Consider the following 20,301-nt stretch of genomic DNA (forward strand, 5'->3'; position numbering starts at 1 on the left):
TGAATGTGGAAGAGGAAGAGAAATTAACGTTTGAAAGAGGGGCAAAAAACCAATAACATTGGAGATGCAATTAACGACCCTGATCCAATCTAACGAAAATAAGTAGTATTTTTACACAAATGTTCATGCTTAATTTGACAGTTGTGTACAATGAATTACTAAATGACAAAGTAGCCCTCAAAGTTAGCAAAAACTCTCCCTTTATAGATTGATAGATAGATATATATAATTTTTATTGAATTTAATTTAATTGACTTATGAGTTGTCTTGTCTCGTCGCATAACACAACACGGTCTCCCAACTGTGCCACACACTTATCTCCTTCACCTGAGTAACCCAAGTTGCGCTTTCGCTCGCTCCATTGCAATTCCTCAGCATTCATGGATCACAAGCTTTTCAATGGTATCACCTTCACAACCCTCAACTGATTTCTTTCCTTTTTTCTCTTCGTTTCTGTCACTTTCTCAGCAACCAAACATGGAGCCCGTGCAAAATTATGAACACTCTTTTTAACTACTATTCGTTTTTTTTTTTTGTGACCCTCAGAGGATATTCTTGAGCAGATGAGAAATGGGTCTGCGAAATTTGAGCTTGTTTCTGATTCCCCGGTTCCTTCTATTGCTGCTCTTCCTAACCGGAACGCAAGCTTCTTTGGAGTTGGAAATTCTAGCTCTCTCTTTTTCGCTAGAGTTGGTTCATTATTGTGAGTTATCTGTTTCCTCTTTCTTCTTTGATTAGTAAACTTTCAGTCCTTTTCCAGTTTTATTGTTTTTAAATTTGGTTGCTTTATACTCTTTTTCCTAATGGTTGTTAAGATTGTTGTTATGATATTGTTTCTTGGAGTTATTACACAAACAATGAAGTGTGGTTTTCCTATGGTTTACACTAACTCCATGCCATTTTCGCGGTCTTATAATGGAATGGTTGTAAATTGTAACATAAGGAGAAAATTCAAGCGTTTTCCATAAAGGAATCAAATTGAAAATGTGTGTCAAGTAGATGCATAGAGTCTTGTGGATGGGATAAAACCCCGTTGGGAGAGTTAGCCCCATCCCGGCTCGATTAGGATTGCCTCCGAAGGAGGACACCTGTTTTACACCAAAAAAGTAGATGCCTAGTGAGACAGAGAATATACTTCAACCTATCTTTTATTTGTTTATTTTTTGTCTTAAAGGAACATGGGTATCTATTTGCGCCGAAGACTTGGCCAGTGGAAATATATATGTTAAAATTTCATGAATTTATCTTAAAGTGTTGAATGTGCCTTTTAAGGAAGGGAAAGATAGAAGCAGCATGTTTATAAATTTTGAGGTGCTGTATAAGTCCACTGATATGGTTTCTTTTGCGTTTTCAAAACAATATTTTTGTCAAAAGTGGATCAAATTTGAGCTCTTTTCTTGATTGTTTAGAATTTTGATTTGATGTTTGCTCGCCCCCTTTCTATGTCTTTACAGTAGTGGGCAGTCTCCAGCAATGAAGAAAGTTGAGCGTCTTTCCGTTCACAAGGTTACAGGGGATGGGCGGTGTCTGTTTCGAGCACTGGTACGGTGGTACCATTTTCATTACATTTGTTGTCATCACTTTTGTGGTTTCTTTGCAGTGGAATACACATGCTGATTGGATTTATCACACAAATTTGTTTGCTTTCATCTTTTACTTAATAAATTAACTCTTGACCTTTGAATATTTTAAGACATGTATAATGTGTTGTTAAGTGCTACATTGCGACTTACCTTAAAAGTTTCTTACTAAGCTGTCTAGAGTTAAGATTCTGTTTGATCCCTGAAAACGGAAATAAATAGATGTAAGAACCCAGATACGTAGGTAAAAGACATTGTAAATAACGATTTTTATGAATTGAGAAGTATGAACCCAGATAACCCAGATACTACCAATCTGTAATGTAATCCTTTTGTTCGTAACGTTTCTCACTTCTATTCAATTATTCAATTTTAATTCTGTAACCGCCATACTGCTATTTTTAAGCGGTAACAATTGACCCTGTTAAAGTATATTTTGTAAGTTATTGGGCTCTGTAGCGTTGTGCAGAATGGCATAATTATCCTTGAGACAAGGAAGGTTCTTTGGATGGCACTATTTCTACTATACGTTGGTCTAGTAAAGTTGGATAGTGAATAATCAATAAGTTTGGATAGTTTTTTCAAGATAATAATGCCTTGTTATTTTTAAGGAACAAGCATTTATTTTTCTTTATTTGTACAAGTTGTGATCACACATTCTTTTGGTCCTCATAAATCTGTTATTTTTCTTTATTTGTACAAGTTGTGATCACACATTCTTTTGGTTTGATGAAATTAGGTCAAAGGAATGGCGCACAATAAAGGAGTTGCTCTTAACCAACGGGAGGAGAGAGAAAGTGCAGGTAAACTGATAATGACAGTAGGACATGGATAAATGCACCTTTTTTGTTCTTTTGCCTTCAATTAGAGAATGTTCATCAAATAACACAAACCTTGCGTATGATAGTTCTTACTGGTTCAGCTATTAAGCTGAGCTACTTAACTTCCTATCTTGTTCTTCCTTTCTTTTTCATGCCCTGTCACTCTTTTTTCCCATTCTTTGTTTTTATCTCTCATTGTTTTACCTTGCCCATGATAGCACAGATGAATTAAGAATGGCTGTGAAAGAAGTCATATGTGAAAATGAAGGAGAACGTAAGTTATATGAAGAAGCTCTCATTGCCATCACGGTTGATGAGCCTCTACCACGGTATGTTTTGGAAACATTCATAGAAAGTGAAGATCTTGAAGTTTATATTAGTTTGTATTTGATGCCATGATTAAATGTGTTACTTTGCAGTTACTGCAAACGAATTGTGCGATCTGATTTCTGGGGAGGAGAGTCAGAGCTACTGGTAAATACTTTCTTTATGCTAACTTCTTAAAGCCTGAAAACCCTTTTATCTTTTAAGGATTAAATACATTTCATAATTTGGAGTTTATATCAGGTTTCATTTAATTTTGCGTAACAGGTCTTCTAAGTTGTCAAACAATTCCAATATTATTTACATGTCTTTCTGTGCCATATGAATATAAAAGTTTGTTAAGATGGAGGACTTTGTATTGTTCTATTCTGTCAGAGCATGATATCAGAGCAGTACAATACTCCATCACCTGTGCTTTCACTATCCCGCTGTCTAAGTTCCTTCAATTCTGGACCTCTGTTTTATTTTTGCTATGTTTTTCTTCTCGTTGATGAGCCATCCCTCTTGTTGTGTTTTTTCTTCATACACTCTCTTTTCAATTCCTTTTATAAGTGGGTTTTCTGACTCTTCTTCCACCATCCAGCCACTCTTCACCGCGATAGAGCTCGGAGACCAGTAGAAGCAGTTGGTTGAAGACATACTATCGGTTGCAATTTTTGGTGTGCGTCCCCTGTTTATGCATTTTCAGTTTTTACATTACCCGCTTCCGTAGAACAATCTAGGCCTTTGTTGCAGCCGTCATATGTCAGCTCCTGCACTACAACCCTAGGTTGCCTACAATGCAGCCATCGCATACCTGCCTTCATTTTTTTTTCTAAAGCAGAATATTATTGAAATTAAGAATTGAGATACAAAGCCTCTCAATAAAGGCCAAATACAGAACAACGAAAAGACTTTATCCAGAAAAAGAGTCCGCCACAGTATAAAAAAACCAAAACCAAACAGCACAAAATGCTTCCCAAACAAAACACGAAACAGTGCTAAAGGCTTCCATATTTGATAGGATGAAACCTCGTGAGATGCTCCGCACACCCCTGAACTGCCTCGTGGTCAGTCCCCTTTGCTCCTATATTATACCTGATTGCTGGGGAACCTTTTTAGCACATTTTTTTTTGGGGGGGGCGGGGGGGTTGGTTAAATATATGAAAAATATCATCCCATCATCTCCTATCAATTTCAGTTTCTCTTATCTCTTTTTCCTCTCTTAATAGTTAATACCCAACAAAAAATTAAAACCTTATAATTTCAACATTATTCAAATTGTTTCTCCTTCAATGTGATTGTTGGAGCTTTAAGTTTAATGAGGGACTAGAACCTATACAAATTTACATTATCAAGGGGGAATTAGACTCAATCTAGCATTTAAATGATTTAAGTTTAATATCATCACCAACAATGATCAAGCCTTTCCCACTAGGTGGAAGTTGGCTATAAGTATAAAGCAACGCATTATAGTGTGTATACTGTAGTCCTTTTAACTCTAAATCTCTCTAATCAAATTGTCTATAATCTGCATCCACAATTACTTCAGTATTTTTTGTTGTTCTGCAGTTTACTAAAGACATATAATAGGAAATTGAAACTGCCTAATCCAGTCTAGACAATGGGCACAACAGGAAAATTTCAGTAGTAACAGAAGTAAAGTGCACAGACCGCTGACTTAGGGCTCAATCCTCATATTCAGGGTGTAGATTTTTCAGTTCACCCACAGATTACTGAAAGTGATATTCTAATATATTTAGGTGGAGCTTCTGAGTTACACTGCCATTGGGCTGGGACCTTCAAACAAAATTTCATCATCATTTATTTGGATACTTGGTCATACTTTTAATCAGTTTAGGTCACATGTTTCCAGGTGGATACACAAACCCCATGAATAAAAATTCAGATACTGATCAATGTCCATATTCTGGCAGGTACTGTCAAAGTTATGTAAGCAGCCAGTTATTGTGTACATACCAGAGCATGAGGTATGCCTTCAGAAATACTTACTGGCTTGATGTTAATCTATTTTACTTGTGAAGGAAGAACTTGTAATTTGTGTGCATTCCCCCACTGATTTTTATCATGATGTATGCGCTACAAGGCAGGTTACATTTTCTAGTCAAATAGTTATAGACTTTTATGTCAACAACTCGGGTAACTTTCAAAATTAAATGTGAAAATGTTATTAAAAGGAAGACATATACAGCATTTTCAAGCAAATTAAGGAGCATTTTGAATATCTTAACGACATATACAGGAGCACCAAATGAATAATTTTGTTGTATCATTGGGCATTCATAACCTGGCCTTGTCCTTCCATTGCTGCTGATCTGTGGCATTAACTTCTATGAAGATACTTGTATATTCTAACCTTATGATATAATAAGGGCTTCAATTGACGAGGCTTTTACAGGACTAGTCCTTCTATGTTCATTTTGATTTTTGAATGAGAGATTTTAGCCATTCAATTGCTTTTTATTGTGTTTATTATTTTAATGAACTCAGGGAAATGGCTTTGATAATTAATAAAGATTAACTTAGCCATGTTGTGTATATATTCTTGCACCTAGTTTTTAAAAACCTCTGTCCAAACTCATATAGGCGTGTATCCTCTGATTTATGTTCAATTTATCTACTAACCTATCCTATTTGTCTCTTTGTAAACTGAAAATGCAGCATAGAGGCAGTGGTAGGGGATCTGGTTTTATTCCCATTGCAGAGTATGGAAGTGAATTTAGAAAGCGCTCTAGCAGAAAGGTTGTGAGGTTATTGTTCAGCGGTAAGAATCATTATGATCTTCTGATGTGAGGAACTGTCTGAACAGAGGACAAAAATGAGAATGACTTGGACAGTTGCCATTTTGTAATGGTGTTGATTCTCAATGTAATATCTCTGAATTGATTTTGACTTGGAGCATAAAATAGAAAAGCGGTGAATTGTTCTAATTTTCTTATACTTTCCCAGTTGACAACTGCGCTACACTTTGCAATTTGTGTCTAGACTCTAGAGTAATAGTAAATTTTTTGGATTAGTTTCTCTTTCATGAGAATCAATTCTAAAACCCATAAATTACTATCATAAACTTCTCCCTAGAATTAATTATGGCTTTTGAATCAATTACAAAAGGGTTTCAAACATTCGCAACTCCGCGATTTAATTACATATTTACATGACAATCTCCACATATGGTAAAGCTTCTTTTATCCTTTCAGATGTTAAGTTACAGCTTACACCTATTGTACTTATATTTCCATCCACCTCAGCATTGGCGATTATGTTTCAACACTTTGTCCCTGTTTGAGAAAATAACTTAATTAAGCGCTTATTCATAAGCTATTGTAAAAAAATGATTGAAATAAATTGAAAATAAGCTATATATAAGCATAAACTTTTTTTCGTAAGCTATTCGGAGTAGCTTATGAAAATAAGCTTAAAATAGCTTATGGTAGGCCATAAGCTGTTTGCCTAAGCTCTCCCAAACAGTGACATAAGAGCTTATGCTATCAGATAAGTTCAAATAAGCTCTTCCAAACGAGGTCTTTATGGAAAAACTATTTTGTACATATATTTTTTTCTAAAAAAATATACTAATAATTAATATTAAAAATATGCAGTTAATAATATTCAAAATTATAACAAGATAGAAATATATATATATATATATATATTTGAAATTCAGTCAAATATATTGAAACTAAACTGACATCGATGCCAAAATGTCAGAGCGAACAAAAGCAACAAGGCCAGGAGATCCCTCCTCTATCCAAACCAAAAAAGAGGAGGCCCCCGAACAAGAAAATCTGCGACACTATTGCTGGATCTACGAATAAAAGATACATCAATGTTTGTAAAAGCTAAAGCGAGTGAACGACAATAAGAAATAATCAAATCCAAATAAGAATATCCTCTGCTCCTGCGTCTCCACCACTAAAAAAAACTGCAAGGAGTTGGTCTCAAAACAAACTGTACGAAACCCAAGATCAATAGCTAGCCGCATCGCCCAACGGAGGCAAAGAGCCTCAACTAAGCCAGCGGATTGCATCATGACAAGGGCCATCGTTGCAGCAGCAAGAAGCTCACCCTCCTCACGCATCGAAATTGACTGAAAAATATATTTTTTCAAAAATAAAATGTTGAATTATTAATATTTGAATACAGTGGCCCCTAATAAAATCGCTATCAACAAAAATAAAAAAATCTAATAAAATGGTACAACTGAAAAAAAATCTAATAAAATGACCCCAGTCAGAAGGATAGTTCCTCAAGTGGAACACGTGACAACATATGACAACGACAGTTAGCATTAGCATATCTTCCACTCCACCCAAATTCCACAACAATAATGAATACAATTTTCCATTTTCCATTGAATGAAATTCAATCCCTTCCTTTTTCAATATAAATCCGATCCCAAATCGAAAACAATAACAAACGAACGAACACTTCAAATAAACACTCTGTTCTTATTCTTGTCTTGTTTTTTAGGGTTTAGTTGTTGTTGTTGATGTTGTTTCTGATCGAATTGAATTGAATTGAACATTATCATGATGATGGAAGGAGCGAGCAATGGAGGCATGTTGTACCACGAGGTACAAGAGTCCAAGCTCTGCGCTGTGCATTGTGTCAACACCGTGCTTCAAGGTCCCTTCTTCTCTGAATTCGACTTGGCTGCTCTCGCTTCCGATCTCGATTGCAAGGAGCGTCAGATGATGATGCTCCCTTCCCTTGCCTCCGGTGATTTTCTATCTCATGATTCCCATAATGTCTCCCTTGACGGTGATTTCAGTATCCAGGTCCATCCCTTCTCCTTCAATTATATCAATTCATCGTTTAATTTTTTATTGACGACTGTTTTTAATTGTTATTGTTATTGTTTTTGAGGATTTTATGTGGGTTACTTGGTTCTATTGTGAAAATGTGGTTTGATTTTGCTGGAGTTTAATGCTGTGTAGTTCAGAATTGGTTGTGGGTTGCAACTTGCAAATGCGGTTTGACTCGTTTAATATTTTTGATTGTTTATTATGAGATGTTTCAATGATTAGAGAGGAAGTTAGAGTAGCTACCATCTTAGTAGAGATGGAGGAATCTCGTGTTTAGGTATGTGTGGAGATTATACGTAGAAGCACTTGTTAGGAGAAGAAGGGTTTTAAATTGCGGTTGCGGATGGCAATTGTGGCTGCAACGTAAAGGGACTTGGAGTCTCCCATCGCAACCGCCATTGCGCGCGCATTTTTTAATTAAAGTTTCCACACTCAGATAATTACTGCTGGGACATTGTTTAAACCGGGAGCCCACAACTTTTCACTAGACCTCAAATTTTGGGTCCACATTAATGATAAATAGGATACACGGAAGTTTTGTTCATGTCGGAACTGCAATCCCATTTCGAGCACGCGGTATATACATTTAAGTGTGTCCGGACCCAATTTCTCTTTTGGCTCGCATCCCTACTCAGTGTTGTAGATGTCGGAACTGCAATCCCATTCAATATTTTTTGATTGTTTATTATTAGTTGTTTCAATGATTAGAGTGAAAATTAGAGTGGCTACCTATCTTAAAAAATATGGTGGAATCTCGTGCCTCGATATGTGTGGAGAAAAATATGTAGAAGCACCTGTTAGGAGCAGGGTTTTAAATTGCGGCGGCACGCAAAGGGATTTGGAGTCTCATCGACTGCAATTGCGTGCACCAACCCGCATTTGTCAGCAATTCTGCAATGCAACTTGAATCGCAGCCGCAATTTAAAACCCTAGTTAGGTGGATCAATGATAGTCCAATAGTTAGAGATGGGTGGACACTGAGAAAAGTTATAGGCCGAGATTAAGAAAGATTAGTGGTAAACTGTCTATCTTCACCCTTAATACACGAAGAGCATAAGATGTCGAGACCCATTTAGTGGGAAAAGGCTTGGTGGTGGTTACAAGCTGGTTGTCTATTGAAGGAATTCTTTGTTTGCATGCATGAACACAAATGGGGGACAAGTAATATATTTTTCAGTTTTTTTTAATTAAAATTTTCACACTCAGATAATTACTGCTTGGACATTGTTTCAACTGGGAGTCCACAACTTTTCACTAGACGTCAAATTTGGGGTCCACATTAATGATAAATAAGATACACAGAAGTTTTGTACATGTCGGAACTGCAATCCCATTTCGAGCACGCAGTATATACATTTAAGTCTGTCCGGACCCAATTTATTTTTTGGCTCGCATCCCTACTCAGCGTTGTAGACGTCGGTTTATACTTGTAGGATTGAGACTGTACTCGCAGGATTTTGATCTTACGAGTTTTTCTTCCATGCGCATGCCTGTTTCTTTTTGGATCTCTGTAGGATCGTCAGGGAAAATTGCAAGGCTGTGCAATCAGTGATTTTTCCGATTTCTTTACTTGTGACGCTGAGGCTGCGGTGGTTATTTCAAGGCTGTGCAATCAGTGATTTTTCCGATTTCTTGACTTGTGACGCTGTGGGCTGCGATGGTTCAGGCTTTGTAGCATGGGTTGAAGAAACCCACCATTCTTTCCCAAATTCAACCTGATCTTGCTTCTCCTCTCATACCACTTACTCAACCCCCTCTCCCTATCCTTGTGCAAAATATGTCAGACCCAATTTCTCACTATCACATTCCCACATCGCTGTCTCCCCCTTTGTTGCCTTAAGTTTCCATGCTTGTTCCCGGTCTCTTAATCTGAGATCTGAAGATTTTTTTCTGCTTTGGTCAGCTCCAGAATCATGGTCTTGGCCTCTTGGGTCTGTGGAGCTGGTTCTCATTCTCTTATGGGGCTGCTTCTAATTCTTCGCTGTTGTGAAAATATCTAAAAATATGTGATTTAATTTAATTTGAGTTTTATTGAATCTTATTTCTCGGTTGTCTCTTTGTTATGAATTTTTTTCGAAAATGTTTGTTTTAACTTAATTAAATGAAAATTACCGTTTGTTGTAATTTGAATATAATTTTTCTTATACACGTTATATATGTTTATGGGTGTGTGTGCACGATTTTTGTAATTTAGGTAGGATCTTATGATTTATGTCATGATACTCCGACTTGAGTGTTTTCTTCCCTCTTCTAATCCTAGGTAGGATATTTATTTTGATGTTGCCCCTATGTACAAAATAATTGTTGTAATTTTATATCTCCAGGCTCTAGTATATAACTATATAAATAGTACAGTAAATAGGTATAATTTTAACAATTTTTATCCTGATATCATAATGCTCTTATGACCTGGCATATTGTATTGAGAAAGACATTTATGTTTGAGAGACTGTGGTATTAACTGCTGTCAAAAGTCTAAGCATAGAAGGGGTGTAAGGTAGTCTGATAAACACTGCAGCATGTTCTATATTTGTCATTCTTGTAGGGACTAGGGATTACAATGGGTTGGCTCTGATAGGGTACCATATATCCACGTGGATAGCAATTTTAATAAGGACTGCACCCGTATATGCTTTGTACTTATACTCAGGACCAATTGCCTGTATTTTGTTAATTTAAATATTTCCTCCTTTGATGCATTTGTTAGACAAACTAGAAAACATGAATGCTATAGTATAATATTAACAATAATGCTGGAAAAAAATGATGTATTGATTAAAAGTATAAGAACTGAGTTGAAAAAATATTCCAAGATGATTAAATTCCTAATAATAATTACGAAAGTTTACAAACAAAACCATCTAGTTTAATTAAAAATGTATTAAAAATATGTTAAATGCTAATTATAAAATATAATAAATATAAAGTGTTGACCCTTTCCTGAACCAGAACCGGGGGGAGAGGAAAGAAAAGGGGATCAAAATTTCCCATCAATAAAGTGAGGGCTTCGGGGGTATGAGTATATGTATGGGTATGTTGCCTAACCCTTTAGATAGGTAAATACCTACCCATTGTGGCATTTTTTTAAGGTACCACTGGGTCTGGGTCTCACTGCCATTCCTACATTATTGTGATCTCCCATTCCCCATTTCTTGCATCCTTGAGTTGCTTAATCTGTAGGGTTTGATCCCTTCAAAAATGTTTGTCCCTCCTTTTTTATTGAATTTGAAGTTTTGATACTTGTATGCAGTTGGATTTTTTGATAATCTGCTCAGAACAGAATCCTTTGCTGTTAGCATAATTGATAATGGCTATGTTTGGCATGCCATTTCAGCTAGCTTATAGCTTATTTGACTAGCTTAAAGCTTATTTGACTAGCTTAAAAGCTCTTCAAAAGTGTTTGGTGAAGGAGCTTATTTTAGTAGCTTAAAGCTTTAAGCTATAAGCTATCTCAGGTAGCTTATAGCTTAAAGCTTATAGCTTATTAAATTTATTCTCATTTTTATCCTTATTATTTTATTAAAATTCTACCCTTACCCTTATATATTTATAAAAACACTAAACTTATTTTCCCCTCACACTTACGTATGCAGTTTCCGCCACCATTCCCGCCACACCGCTGCGCACCACAAGTATTATAAATATTATATTAATAAAAATAAATAAAAATAAATATTATATTTTTAAGATGATATATAACTGTAGCTAATAAAAATATTTAAAGTGATAATAATTTTAATATTAATATCATATTGGTATTAATGTGAAAATAAAGTAATGTAATATAAAAATAATTATACAAGTATGTCCTTTTATGTCATTTTACAATTTCAGCTTGTTTAACAGCTAGTTCTACCAAACACTTTTGTTTCAATCACGTAGCTTTTCAGCTTTCAGCTATCAGCTTTCAGCTAGCTTTTCAGCTTTCAGCTATCAGCTTTCAGTTAGCTTATCAGCTTTCAGCTATCAGCTAGCTTATAAGCTTTCAGCTAGCTTTTCAGCTTTCAGCTAGCTTATCAGCTAAACATGCCAAACATAGCCAATGTCCGTTGTTTTAGATGCTGAAAACGTACCAGGCCAATTGAAGTGAGTCAATTACTTGTGAATTCTGCAATTTAGGGGAGGGGGCTTCTGATTTATGTTTGAAATGATATTGATCTTTTATCTTTTATCTTTTATTTACATGTAACATGCTTTAGCGCTTTATGCTTGTAAGGTCAAGCCTTGTATGTATGATTCTGTTTCTAGGAAATGAATTTTTATTAAAAGTAATTGGTTTCAGTTAGGTGAAATGTTTATTGTGCATGCCAAATATTGGGCAGGCAACTTTGATACTTTTAAATTTTACAATACACTCAATTTTGGAAAGTCTTTTTTGTAGGTCTTACAAAAGGCTCTGGAAGTGTGGGACCTGCAAGTTATCCCTCTTGACTCTCCTGTTGCCGAGCCTGCCCAGATCGATCCTGAGCTGGAAAATGCCTTCATCTGTCACTTGCAAGACCACTGGTTTTGTATCCGTAAAGTGAACGGGGAGTGGTATAATTTTGACAGCCTCTACGCAGCCCCACAGCACCTTTCCAAGTTCTACCTTGCAGCCTATCTTGACTCTCTGAAAGGTTTCGGATGGAGCATATTTCTGGTGAGAGGAAATTTTCCGAAAGAGTTCCCCATCTCCTCATCTGAAGCTTCTAATGGCTTCGGACAGTGGCTTTCACCTGAAGATGCTGAGCGGATAATTAAATCATGCAGCTCAGTACAGGCTCCTCAACGGGTGAATAATGAGCGCCAACAGCGTCAGGATCAGTTTCTGTCTCGCGAGGAAGCTGATATGTTTTCCGAGATGGAGGATGAGGATCTAAAGGCCGCGATAGCAGCTAGTCTGATGGATTCGGCCCCAGCTGTGACCAATGCTGAAGCCAGTTCTCCTCAAATTGGTGATCAAAGTAGTAAGCAAGGAGCAACTACTGTAGCTAGCCCTCTGAAGGATCAACACAACAAAACAGTGGAATCCATTGAAGCTGGTGTAGTTCTCAGTGATCAAAGCAACAAACATGGGGCGTCTATGGAAGCTGCTAGTTCTCTTCAAATTGATCAGAACAACCAAGAAGTGGCATCTACGGTAGGAGATAGCCCTCAAGATGAAAACAAGAATAAAGAAAATACCGTCTGAGAAAAGAGTCTGCTCCTCTATTTGCTCCTTATTTGTTTATTTGAGGACAATAATTTAATTCATACCGGTTTAGGTGGTCGAAACATACATCAGTGGCTTAATGTCATGGAACTGTGCAGTATACACATTCTCATTTCGATTGCATGATGTATAAACTGTAAGGAAAACCCTTCAGCATTTCTTCTTGTTATGAATTATGATTATTGACGAGTTTTGGCAATTTTTTATCCTTCAGAGTTTCCATCTGATTGTGATGGCTACCTAGTTTTTGCACATGTTGGTATGTATAAGGAATTGCTGACTGTGTTCTTTGTCATGATCAAAATTTGATTTTCTTAAAATTTAAAGGAAAAACTCTGACGAGGGAAGAAAAAAAAAACAACCAACTAGAAAGCACTATACGACCATTGCACCACATACAAAAGAGACAAGGCAACCACAACCAAAATTTCTGTGGTTTGTAATGAAATAATGTTGTTTTCATTGATATCAACTTTCGGTTGGGGTGGGCAAAAAGTCTTCAGATTGAGGGAGGTGAATATTCCTGAATAGGTGCATGTATCATATATGTACCTCACACCTAAAGTGTTTCGTTTTCTCTTAAATTTCTTTTGATAAAATAAAATGTGGAAAAGGGCAAAAAGACTAAAAGAGGTCAATTTACTCCTATTGTGCTTATACACACCAATTTCAATTATTGAATTGATGACAATGGAGCCAGTCCTTCTCCGTGTGAGCTTTTAACTTTGAAACATGGTTTGTTGTTGACTTGAGACTAGACGCTATTTGCTTGCTAGAGGCCCATGCCATGCCCTCTCCTTTGCTTGGATTATCGGAAAATGTTATCTCTATTTTTATTCATCCATAGACCGTCTTCTTCAAAGCATATTAGGCACGAAACGAATTCTTGTACGAATTGTCTAGTTGCGTTGGGGTTGCATTAATAGTGTGGTTCTCTCTAGTGTGCTCTCCCTGGTGTTTTTACTTGCTTCGGATAGTAGGAACTTGTCTCAGTTTTTCTGTTTGTTTTGTACTTTGTTTTTAATTCATAACAACATGACATGAGTGTAAACATCTTATATTTTCAAAACATAAAAATTTGAAAGTGGTTAATAATTTTAAAAAATACTAAATAACAGGAAAACTACGTGCATAAGACAAAGAACAAACTATTTGGTAGAAAAATTATAAATTATATTATTGTGTATTGATAGATCATAGATCTGATATAGGAAAAAACCAAAAAGAATTAACAGTAAAGGACAAAAAGGTCCCTTCGAGATGAATTGGGTGCCGGGTCTTCAAGGAAGAGGGTGAAATGAAAACAAGGGAAGATATTCAAGAGGGAAAATGAAATAATCAAAGCATAGACTTTGTTTTCTTTTCTGTTCTGTGGGTTGGCAACAGAGACTAAAAAGCAAAGAATGGCACTGCACTTTTAGGCTGTAAACTCAGACATTCAGCCCCAGTTTCCTTACACTACATAATTCATTCAGGGACCACTGCTACAATAAAATTCAAAAGAATCAGAAAGAAAAAGGAAATATTTAAAAGAGAGGTAAGGTGAATAAATCTGCTAAAGTTCAACATAGTACACTGTTTTTCTGCCTTTTCTGAGGATCATCTCAAAGTTCTCTGCTTTTTGGTGAGACAGATAGATCCCTTGCTGGGTTCAAGTTCTTATCTTCAGCTTCTACACAAAATGGTTTCATCTGGTAGATTGTTCAACAGGGAAAGAACTCTTCATCAGATCCTTGGAGGTGGTCAAGGTATGCCATTTTCTCATTGATTTGATTAAAGTTCTTAACTTCATTGATAATAGCTATATGAGGTGTGCTTGTATCTGTTGTCTTCTAGTTTTTTTTTTGTTTTAATCAATGCAATGCTTCAATGCAGTTGCAGATATAATACTGTGGAGGAGGAAGAATCTGACTGTGTGGATATTGTTGGTCACACTAGCTGCTTGGGTTGTGTTTGAAAGATCTGGTTATACTCTTTTGTCTCTTGTTTCAAATGTTCTCCTCCTCCTCATTGTCATTCTTTTTCTTTGGGCCAAATCAGCAGCAATTCTCAACAGGTAGTAATATTCACACTAATTGTGTTTCCTTTGGGTATCATTGACTTGCATCTTCTTCCCTTGTGCTGTTTTGAAACCTGAAGTGTGTAAGAATGATAAAGCATATATAGGTAGATGATTGGTACTTCAATTTAGATTCTGATCTGAAGTTATTATGTCTTCTAGTAATTTGACTTTATTTATTGGTCCAAAGCCATTCCTTTTAGTAGCTGTAGTTTGTGTAACATGTTTAGCACCTTGATGCAGCATCATTGCTATGCCTGCTTCTCTTGCTTGATCAGCACCAAAAATTTTCTGTTGTCCAACTCCACTCACTATCCTTTCTGCTCCAGAACTTTAGGCAACACAAGAATCTACTATTGAAAAGCACTTTCCCACTCCGGTTTGCTAGTTATATCCCTTAACTGGAGATCAATGTAGCATAGGGAATCAAGACCAGATATTTACATTTAGTTAAAGTTCATATTGGTTCTGAAGATCCAGATACCTTATTTGTATCTCTTATTTCCTGTAAAAAAATAAATAGTCCTTAAACTAATTAAGTCTAGTCACTGTACATTGAGTACTATGGAAATATGTAGAGTAAGACATTTATTTGGTCCTCCAAGGAGTAGGTTGTAACTACATTAGTTCTTCATAGATTTTAGTCACCAAATTAGTCTTCAAAGATAATGTCATGATATCCTTCAAAGCTACAAAATGGTCACTAATAGTGTGTTTGGTTTAAGCTTTCACAACCCAATTTAGTTTCTAAAATCTATTATAGCAAGAAGCAACAAGTGTAGCTTTTCAGTAGAAGTGCATTGGCTTTTGTGTCCGTCACTTAACCAAAAAGATGCTTCATGAGACCTTTCCTTTAAAAAGATGCTTAGTTTTGACACCCTAGTACTGGTATTAGCATTCATCATTCTTAACATGCCATGTTTTGTAATTTGCTCCCATAATTTTTGGGTTCCAAGTTCCAACAACACATAGATGTGAATGGTTTACAGATTATCAACAAAATTTACAAAACCAAGTTAAACTGTTATTTTACTTTTGACAGACCTGCTCCACCTCTACCACAGTTGCACCTATCAGATGAAATGGCAAATGAAGTAGTAACTTTTATCCAGACCAGAGTTAATAATCTGTTTTCAGTTTCTCAAGATATTGTTCTGGGTAAAGACTCAAGGCTGTTTCTGAAAGTAGCTGCTTGCCTCTCCTTAATTTCTGTTGTTGGTGGCTTGACTGATTTCCTTACCCTGGCATATACAAGTAAGTTTGCAAGCATCTTTAGATTTGGAAATTCTTCTTTATGTCAAAATCAATTATGGGAATTAGCTTCAGGATGCCAGAATTGATTGAGGTAAAATAACTGATCAAAACATGCTATCAGAATCAATTAGTGTTTGTTTGGATACTAGTTAAGTTCAACGTGAGTGCAAACATCTGTTTGCGCTAGTGTTAACAGATATCCAAACATAGTTTTAGTCTCCAGTTTTTCATAATGAAGTAGCACATTAATGAAAAAGCATTTGTTTTTGTTGTGGTTTGATTATGTGGCAGGTCTCTTAATTGTTCTTACTCTTCCAGCACTCTATGATAGATGTGAAGATTACATAGATCGATATGTGTTGAAGTGCTACAGCAAACTTTGCCAATTGTATGTTAAAATAAATGAAGAATATGTTAGTAAAGTCCGATATTGGATTCTGGAGAAGAAAAAGTTGAGCTGAATTTGTTTTTTCACAAGCATTTTGATGAGTTCTTTGATTACTCTTTTAAAACATTCCTTACATAATTATTGGTGAGATTGTGAATGTGAGTTTAGGGGATGGTATCTTCAACCCCTTAAAAAATATAGCTTCTTCCTTTCACATTTTCTGACTTCAATGATGGGTTCCCCCTTGGTACATAATGAAGGAACTCTTAAGCTCGACGTGTTCTCCACTAAGGTTAGGGTGTAAAGATCAGTCCTTAAGTTTGGGAAAATATTTATTTTATTTTCTATTTTTAACAATGATCAATATTGTTCTAAGATCTTTGACCAACTTAAAAAGTGTGATTGGACATAGAAAGCACAATCGCGATAAATGAGACATGACCAATGTAATCAAAGGAGTACCATTACCATAAAATATACCTCGAGGGAAACATGCCATTGTAAATTCAGAACTAAAGTAAGTAAAGTTCCAAAGATCTTAACTCTAGAATGCAAGCTAGAAGTAAAATAACCACAACTTGACAGTAAAACTAGTAATGTTCATTTTCCATTGCAATCCTCTAGCATATCTCGCGCAAGCATCAGAGAGGTAAACTCATTTCTCCTCCTTAACTTCAGTTAACAAGTGCCTAAGCCCATTTGTGAGAGCAGATTTGGAAGTTAAAGATGCCTTCAATATGCTGAGACACTGCACCACAACAACAATGTAAAATGAACAACTGGATTAGAAATTTAAAATCAATGTAAAAATGAGGCAATAAATTTTACACTTTGTTACCTCCTTGATGCCAATGGTGACGGTTTTTTCCTTCATGTCACTCAGATTAGTCTTTAAATGGTTGAGAAACTGTAAAGCTGAAATTGGAGACATGGGGGTTAGGACCAAGTCATCTGTAGCCATGTACATTCCTGGTCCCTTGACAAAACCTTCAGGGCTGCTTCCCATGAAATTAGAAAAAATCATGTTCATGTTTTCAAAATTTCCACGGGCACCACGACAGTCAGTTATAATAAATTGATCATGTGTAACACTTTCTCTAAGAGTAGAATATCGATAATGGCAACAATATTCTAAATCATTGGGAGCATGGATTGGCAGTATCTTCTTTCATAATTTTAGATGAGGGGCCAGATGAGGATCAACAAGCCTGTTCTTCACTTCATTCCACTCAAAATATTTTGCATCTAAATCAGCTATGCTCTTATATAATCCATCAATGCTGCCCATAGAACAATTTCTACCTAACATACGTACGTACTGTTCCACCCAAAGGGAAGGTGAGAAAACATAGAAGTAATTCGGCAAAATCTTCTTCTCCTTGAGCATATATTATCTTGTTATCTGATTTTCTTATAGCTAATGTCAGCTTGATTTGGAAATTAAAGCACTATTTTTTTAGCACTACATGGAGAAAAAGTTGACATCTCATGGAATGGTTTCTTTCTTAAGAACAAATCCGTCAGAGTTGTCTTTGAGAGCAAAGAATATTTCAGCAGATCCAGTACCTGTATAGAATAGAATACTAAATCAATAAAAAGATCATACAGCAAAGGAGCAAGTAGAGAAAGTAATAAACAGAAGAGTAAAGATATTTAGACATCCAAACGGTGCAGATATTTAATAGACACTCATTTTTCCTTTGTACTATCAATCATTTCCCTTAACAAAAACCAATCATTTACATGACCTTTTCTGTAGTCACATTCACAATCATTTCCTTTGCTGAACTTATGTTTTTTACTCCAAAATTCTGGAGAAACCCCAGGTTTGTATAGGAAGAGTTTGCCATGACAATCAGATCATCAGTGATGATATAAGTGGGAAAACCGTTAACAAACCCTTTGCAGAAATCGTTTAGGAAAACCGGACGGGACAGATGATGATACCCACAGTCGCATAAACCCCCAGGCGAAGTTCTTAAATATCTATGCTTGCAGGAGCCAAAATCCGGAGTTATGAAGTACTTTTTAGGCTCAGTGTCATCAATATTAAGCTTAAGAGTACTGCAATAGCATGATTTTCTTGGCTTTAACAGCGTTTCTTTCCATGTCACTGTCCACATAGACTCAGGGTCAAAATTTTCCGCACTTTGATAAAGTGTATTCAGACAACCAACAGTAATTGGCCCAATGTTGGATTCTTTCTGCACAAGTCTTGCAATGGTTGCCAAAGGCAGTGTTAAGATGCTACAGAGAATGTCCACAAAGTCCTTCTTTGCTTCAGCAAACAAAACTTCGTTGGTCTCCTCATTTACCAGAAGCTTCAATGATACTTGCTTCTCTGTTTGAGTAGTAGCAGCAGCCATTCTAGCAAACTAGAAAACCTGAAACAGAAAGGCTAGAAAGTTAGAAGTTTTATCTTCAAAACTTGAAACCAAGTTCTTCTATTGCCAATGACTTTTCTAGACGCTTAGAGCATTCATATATACTCCTCTATGCAGCATGAGATTGCACCACTTCACTCAGTGATCTAGTCTTCTTGGTAAGTTAAATTATTTATTGCTTATTTAATATGAATTTTGAAATTAGTGTTTGTATTCTTTGCATGTGGAGAATAACAATTATGTATGGTACATAATGGTAGTGGTAATTAATTACCCCTCTAAGTCTGTAGCTATTCACGACAATGTATAGAACTGCAGATAAATGTGAGCATTTGATAGACGACCTTTACATTTCCCAGAAGTTGATTAGACGGATAAATTAATTACCGGTTTAGATTAGGATCACTTATTACTTATTAGTATCAAAAGAAGTGTGCTTTTCAATGAAGAAGCCAGGTGGACGACCACGAGTGAATTACTTGGGACAAGTAAATTAATTAATTTTCTTTATGACTTTGTTTTCGGTATTTTTAACACAATAGAACATCTTCAATGCACGGTTCTTAGTTCTTATTTTGGAGTTAAGAACTAAGAACTAAGAACTTTACCATTGTAGGTGCTGACATGGACTCTTTAGTTCTTAAACATAAGAACTTAGTTCTTATAAAATGAGTTTTGCTTTTTGAGTTCTTAGCTTAAAATATTAATTATTTATCTCTAATCCAAATTACTTTATTACTTTATGAGTTTTGTTTTATTACTTTATGAAAATAAAAAATATAAATAATGTGGTTGGTAGGACCAAATGAATAGTGGTAAGAACTAAGAACTTATGGTTGGAGCAAAATTGCTTGAGAGTTGCTTAAACACATGTGGCAATATGAGCTCACATGAATAGTGCTAAGAACTAAGAAATAAGAACTAGCATTGGAGATGCTCTTATCATGAGTATTTTTTTATACTATCAATGCATAGTAATTAGAAACAGTGCCTCAATCACAATGGCTCTACTAGGGTCATAGGGGCTCTTGTGACGACAACTAGTGGTGAAGGGCAGGAGGGTTCAATGGAGCAGGTTAGAGGTGAAGACGGTCATGGCGCACAAATCATTACAATATTTTTCATTTCAAGTAAGGTCGTAAGGATATGGACAAATGTTGCAAGAAGGTATTTACCTTATGATAAAATATGAATACATGTAACAAGTCCAGCAGCCACAGTTGATAAAGTTGATAACACAGACTCAGACATGGACACAGGATGCGGATACAGGCAGGAGCGGTGACACGGTTAAAATCCAAAAAGTAGGCTATGGGGACACGACATAATTTTTTTTTTTCAATAAGCAACAAGGTCATATGTTCATAAAATTAAGAGAACATGAGACAAGTTAAGGTTTATATATTAACCTTTCCAATGTTAAAATACAAGTTAATCTTTTTAGTATGACCAACTTACAACTTCAATCTTATGTCAATGAGCTTCACAAAAAAAT

General features: G+C 35.9%; 4 protein-coding genes across 6 annotated transcripts; 3 read left to right on the plus strand and 1 right to left on the minus strand.

Annotated features, from left to right (window-relative positions):
- Window positions 1-261: 261 nt before the first annotated feature.
- On the plus strand, window positions 262-5,655 carry LOC130749377 (OVARIAN TUMOR DOMAIN-containing deubiquitinating enzyme 3). Its single transcript, XM_057602722.1, has 8 exons — window positions 262-402; window positions 547-703; window positions 1,455-1,542; window positions 2,320-2,383; window positions 2,625-2,730; window positions 2,821-2,875; window positions 4,642-4,695; window positions 5,387-5,655. The coding sequence occupies exons 1-8, from the start codon at window positions 381-383 to the stop codon at window positions 5,516-5,518; spliced, it is 678 nt and encodes a 225-aa protein (XP_057458705.1). The 5' UTR covers window positions 262-380; the 3' UTR covers window positions 5,519-5,655.
- A 1,344-nt stretch (window positions 5,656-6,999) lies between these two features.
- On the plus strand, window positions 7,000-12,920 carry LOC130749378 (ataxin-3 homolog). Its single transcript, XM_057602723.1, has 2 exons — window positions 7,000-7,503; window positions 11,912-12,920. The coding sequence occupies exons 1-2, from the start codon at window positions 7,255-7,257 to the stop codon at window positions 12,698-12,700; spliced, it is 1,038 nt and encodes a 345-aa protein (XP_057458706.1). The 5' UTR covers window positions 7,000-7,254; the 3' UTR covers window positions 12,701-12,920.
- A 1,022-nt stretch (window positions 12,921-13,942) lies between these two features.
- Window positions 13,943-16,799, plus strand: LOC130749546 (reticulon-like protein B12). Of its 3 annotated transcripts, none has more exons than XM_057602921.1 (5): window positions 13,943-14,263; window positions 14,355-14,469; window positions 14,597-14,777; window positions 15,823-16,034; window positions 16,326-16,799. In XM_057602921.1, exons 2-5 carry the CDS (start codon window positions 14,403-14,405, stop codon window positions 16,493-16,495), a joined length of 630 nt encoding a protein of 209 aa, XP_057458904.1. In that variant the 5' UTR covers window positions 13,943-14,263; window positions 14,355-14,402; the 3' UTR covers window positions 16,496-16,799. The 3 variants fall into 3 exon arrangements, with proteins under 3 accessions (XP_057458904.1, XP_057458905.1, XP_057458903.1); XM_057602922.1 differs by having other exon boundaries at window positions 13,979-14,258; window positions 15,823-16,125; window positions 16,326-16,463; XM_057602920.1 differs by having other exon boundaries at window positions 13,990-14,258.
- Window positions 16,800-18,148: 1,349 nt separating this feature from the next.
- On the minus strand, window positions 18,149-18,855 carry LOC130749401 (uncharacterized). Its single transcript, XM_057602755.1, has one exon. The coding sequence runs from the start codon at window positions 18,786-18,788 to the stop codon at window positions 18,162-18,164; it is 627 nt and encodes a 208-aa protein (XP_057458738.1). The 5' UTR covers window positions 18,789-18,855; the 3' UTR covers window positions 18,149-18,161.
- Window positions 18,856-20,301: the final 1,446 nt, after the last annotated feature.

Source organism: Lotus japonicus, chromosome 3 (assembly GCF_012489685.1).
Source record: "Lotus japonicus ecotype B-129 chromosome 3, LjGifu_v1.2".
NCBI lineage: Eukaryota > Viridiplantae > Streptophyta > Magnoliopsida > Fabales > Fabaceae > Lotus > Lotus japonicus.

Bases quoted from the DNA above. Each gene is read 5' to 3' on its own strand.
- LOC130749377 (XM_057602722.1), top strand. From the start codon at position 381: ATGGATCACAAGCTTTTCAATG. The intron at 403-546 runs GTATCACCTTCA...TGTGACCCTCAG, and splicing joins GGATCACAAGCTTTTCAATG to AGGATATTCTTGAGCAGATG. The intron at 2,384-2,624 runs GTAAACTGATAA...ATGATAGCACAG, and splicing joins GGAGGAGAGAGAAAGTGCAG to ATGAATTAAGAATGGCTGTG.
- LOC130749401 (XM_057602755.1), bottom strand. From the start codon at position 18,788: ATGGCTGCTGCTACTACTCAAACAGAGAAGCAAGTATCATTGAAGCTT.
- LOC130749378 (XM_057602723.1), top strand. From the start codon at position 7,255: ATGATGATGGAAGGAGCGAGCAATGGAGGCATGTTGTACCACGAGGTA. The intron at 7,504-11,911 runs GTCCATCCCTTC...TCTTTTTTGTAG, and splicing joins ACGGTGATTTCAGTATCCAG to GTCTTACAAAAGGCTCTGGA.
- LOC130749546 (XM_057602921.1), top strand. From the start codon at position 14,403: ATGGTTTCATCTGGTAGATTGTTCAACAGGGAAAGAACTCTTCATCAG. The intron at 14,470-14,596 runs GTATGCCATTTT...GCTTCAATGCAG, and splicing joins GATCCTTGGAGGTGGTCAAG to TTGCAGATATAATACTGTGG. The intron at 16,035-16,325 runs GTAAGTTTGCAA...ATTATGTGGCAG, and splicing joins CCTTACCCTGGCATATACAA to GTCTCTTAATTGTTCTTACT.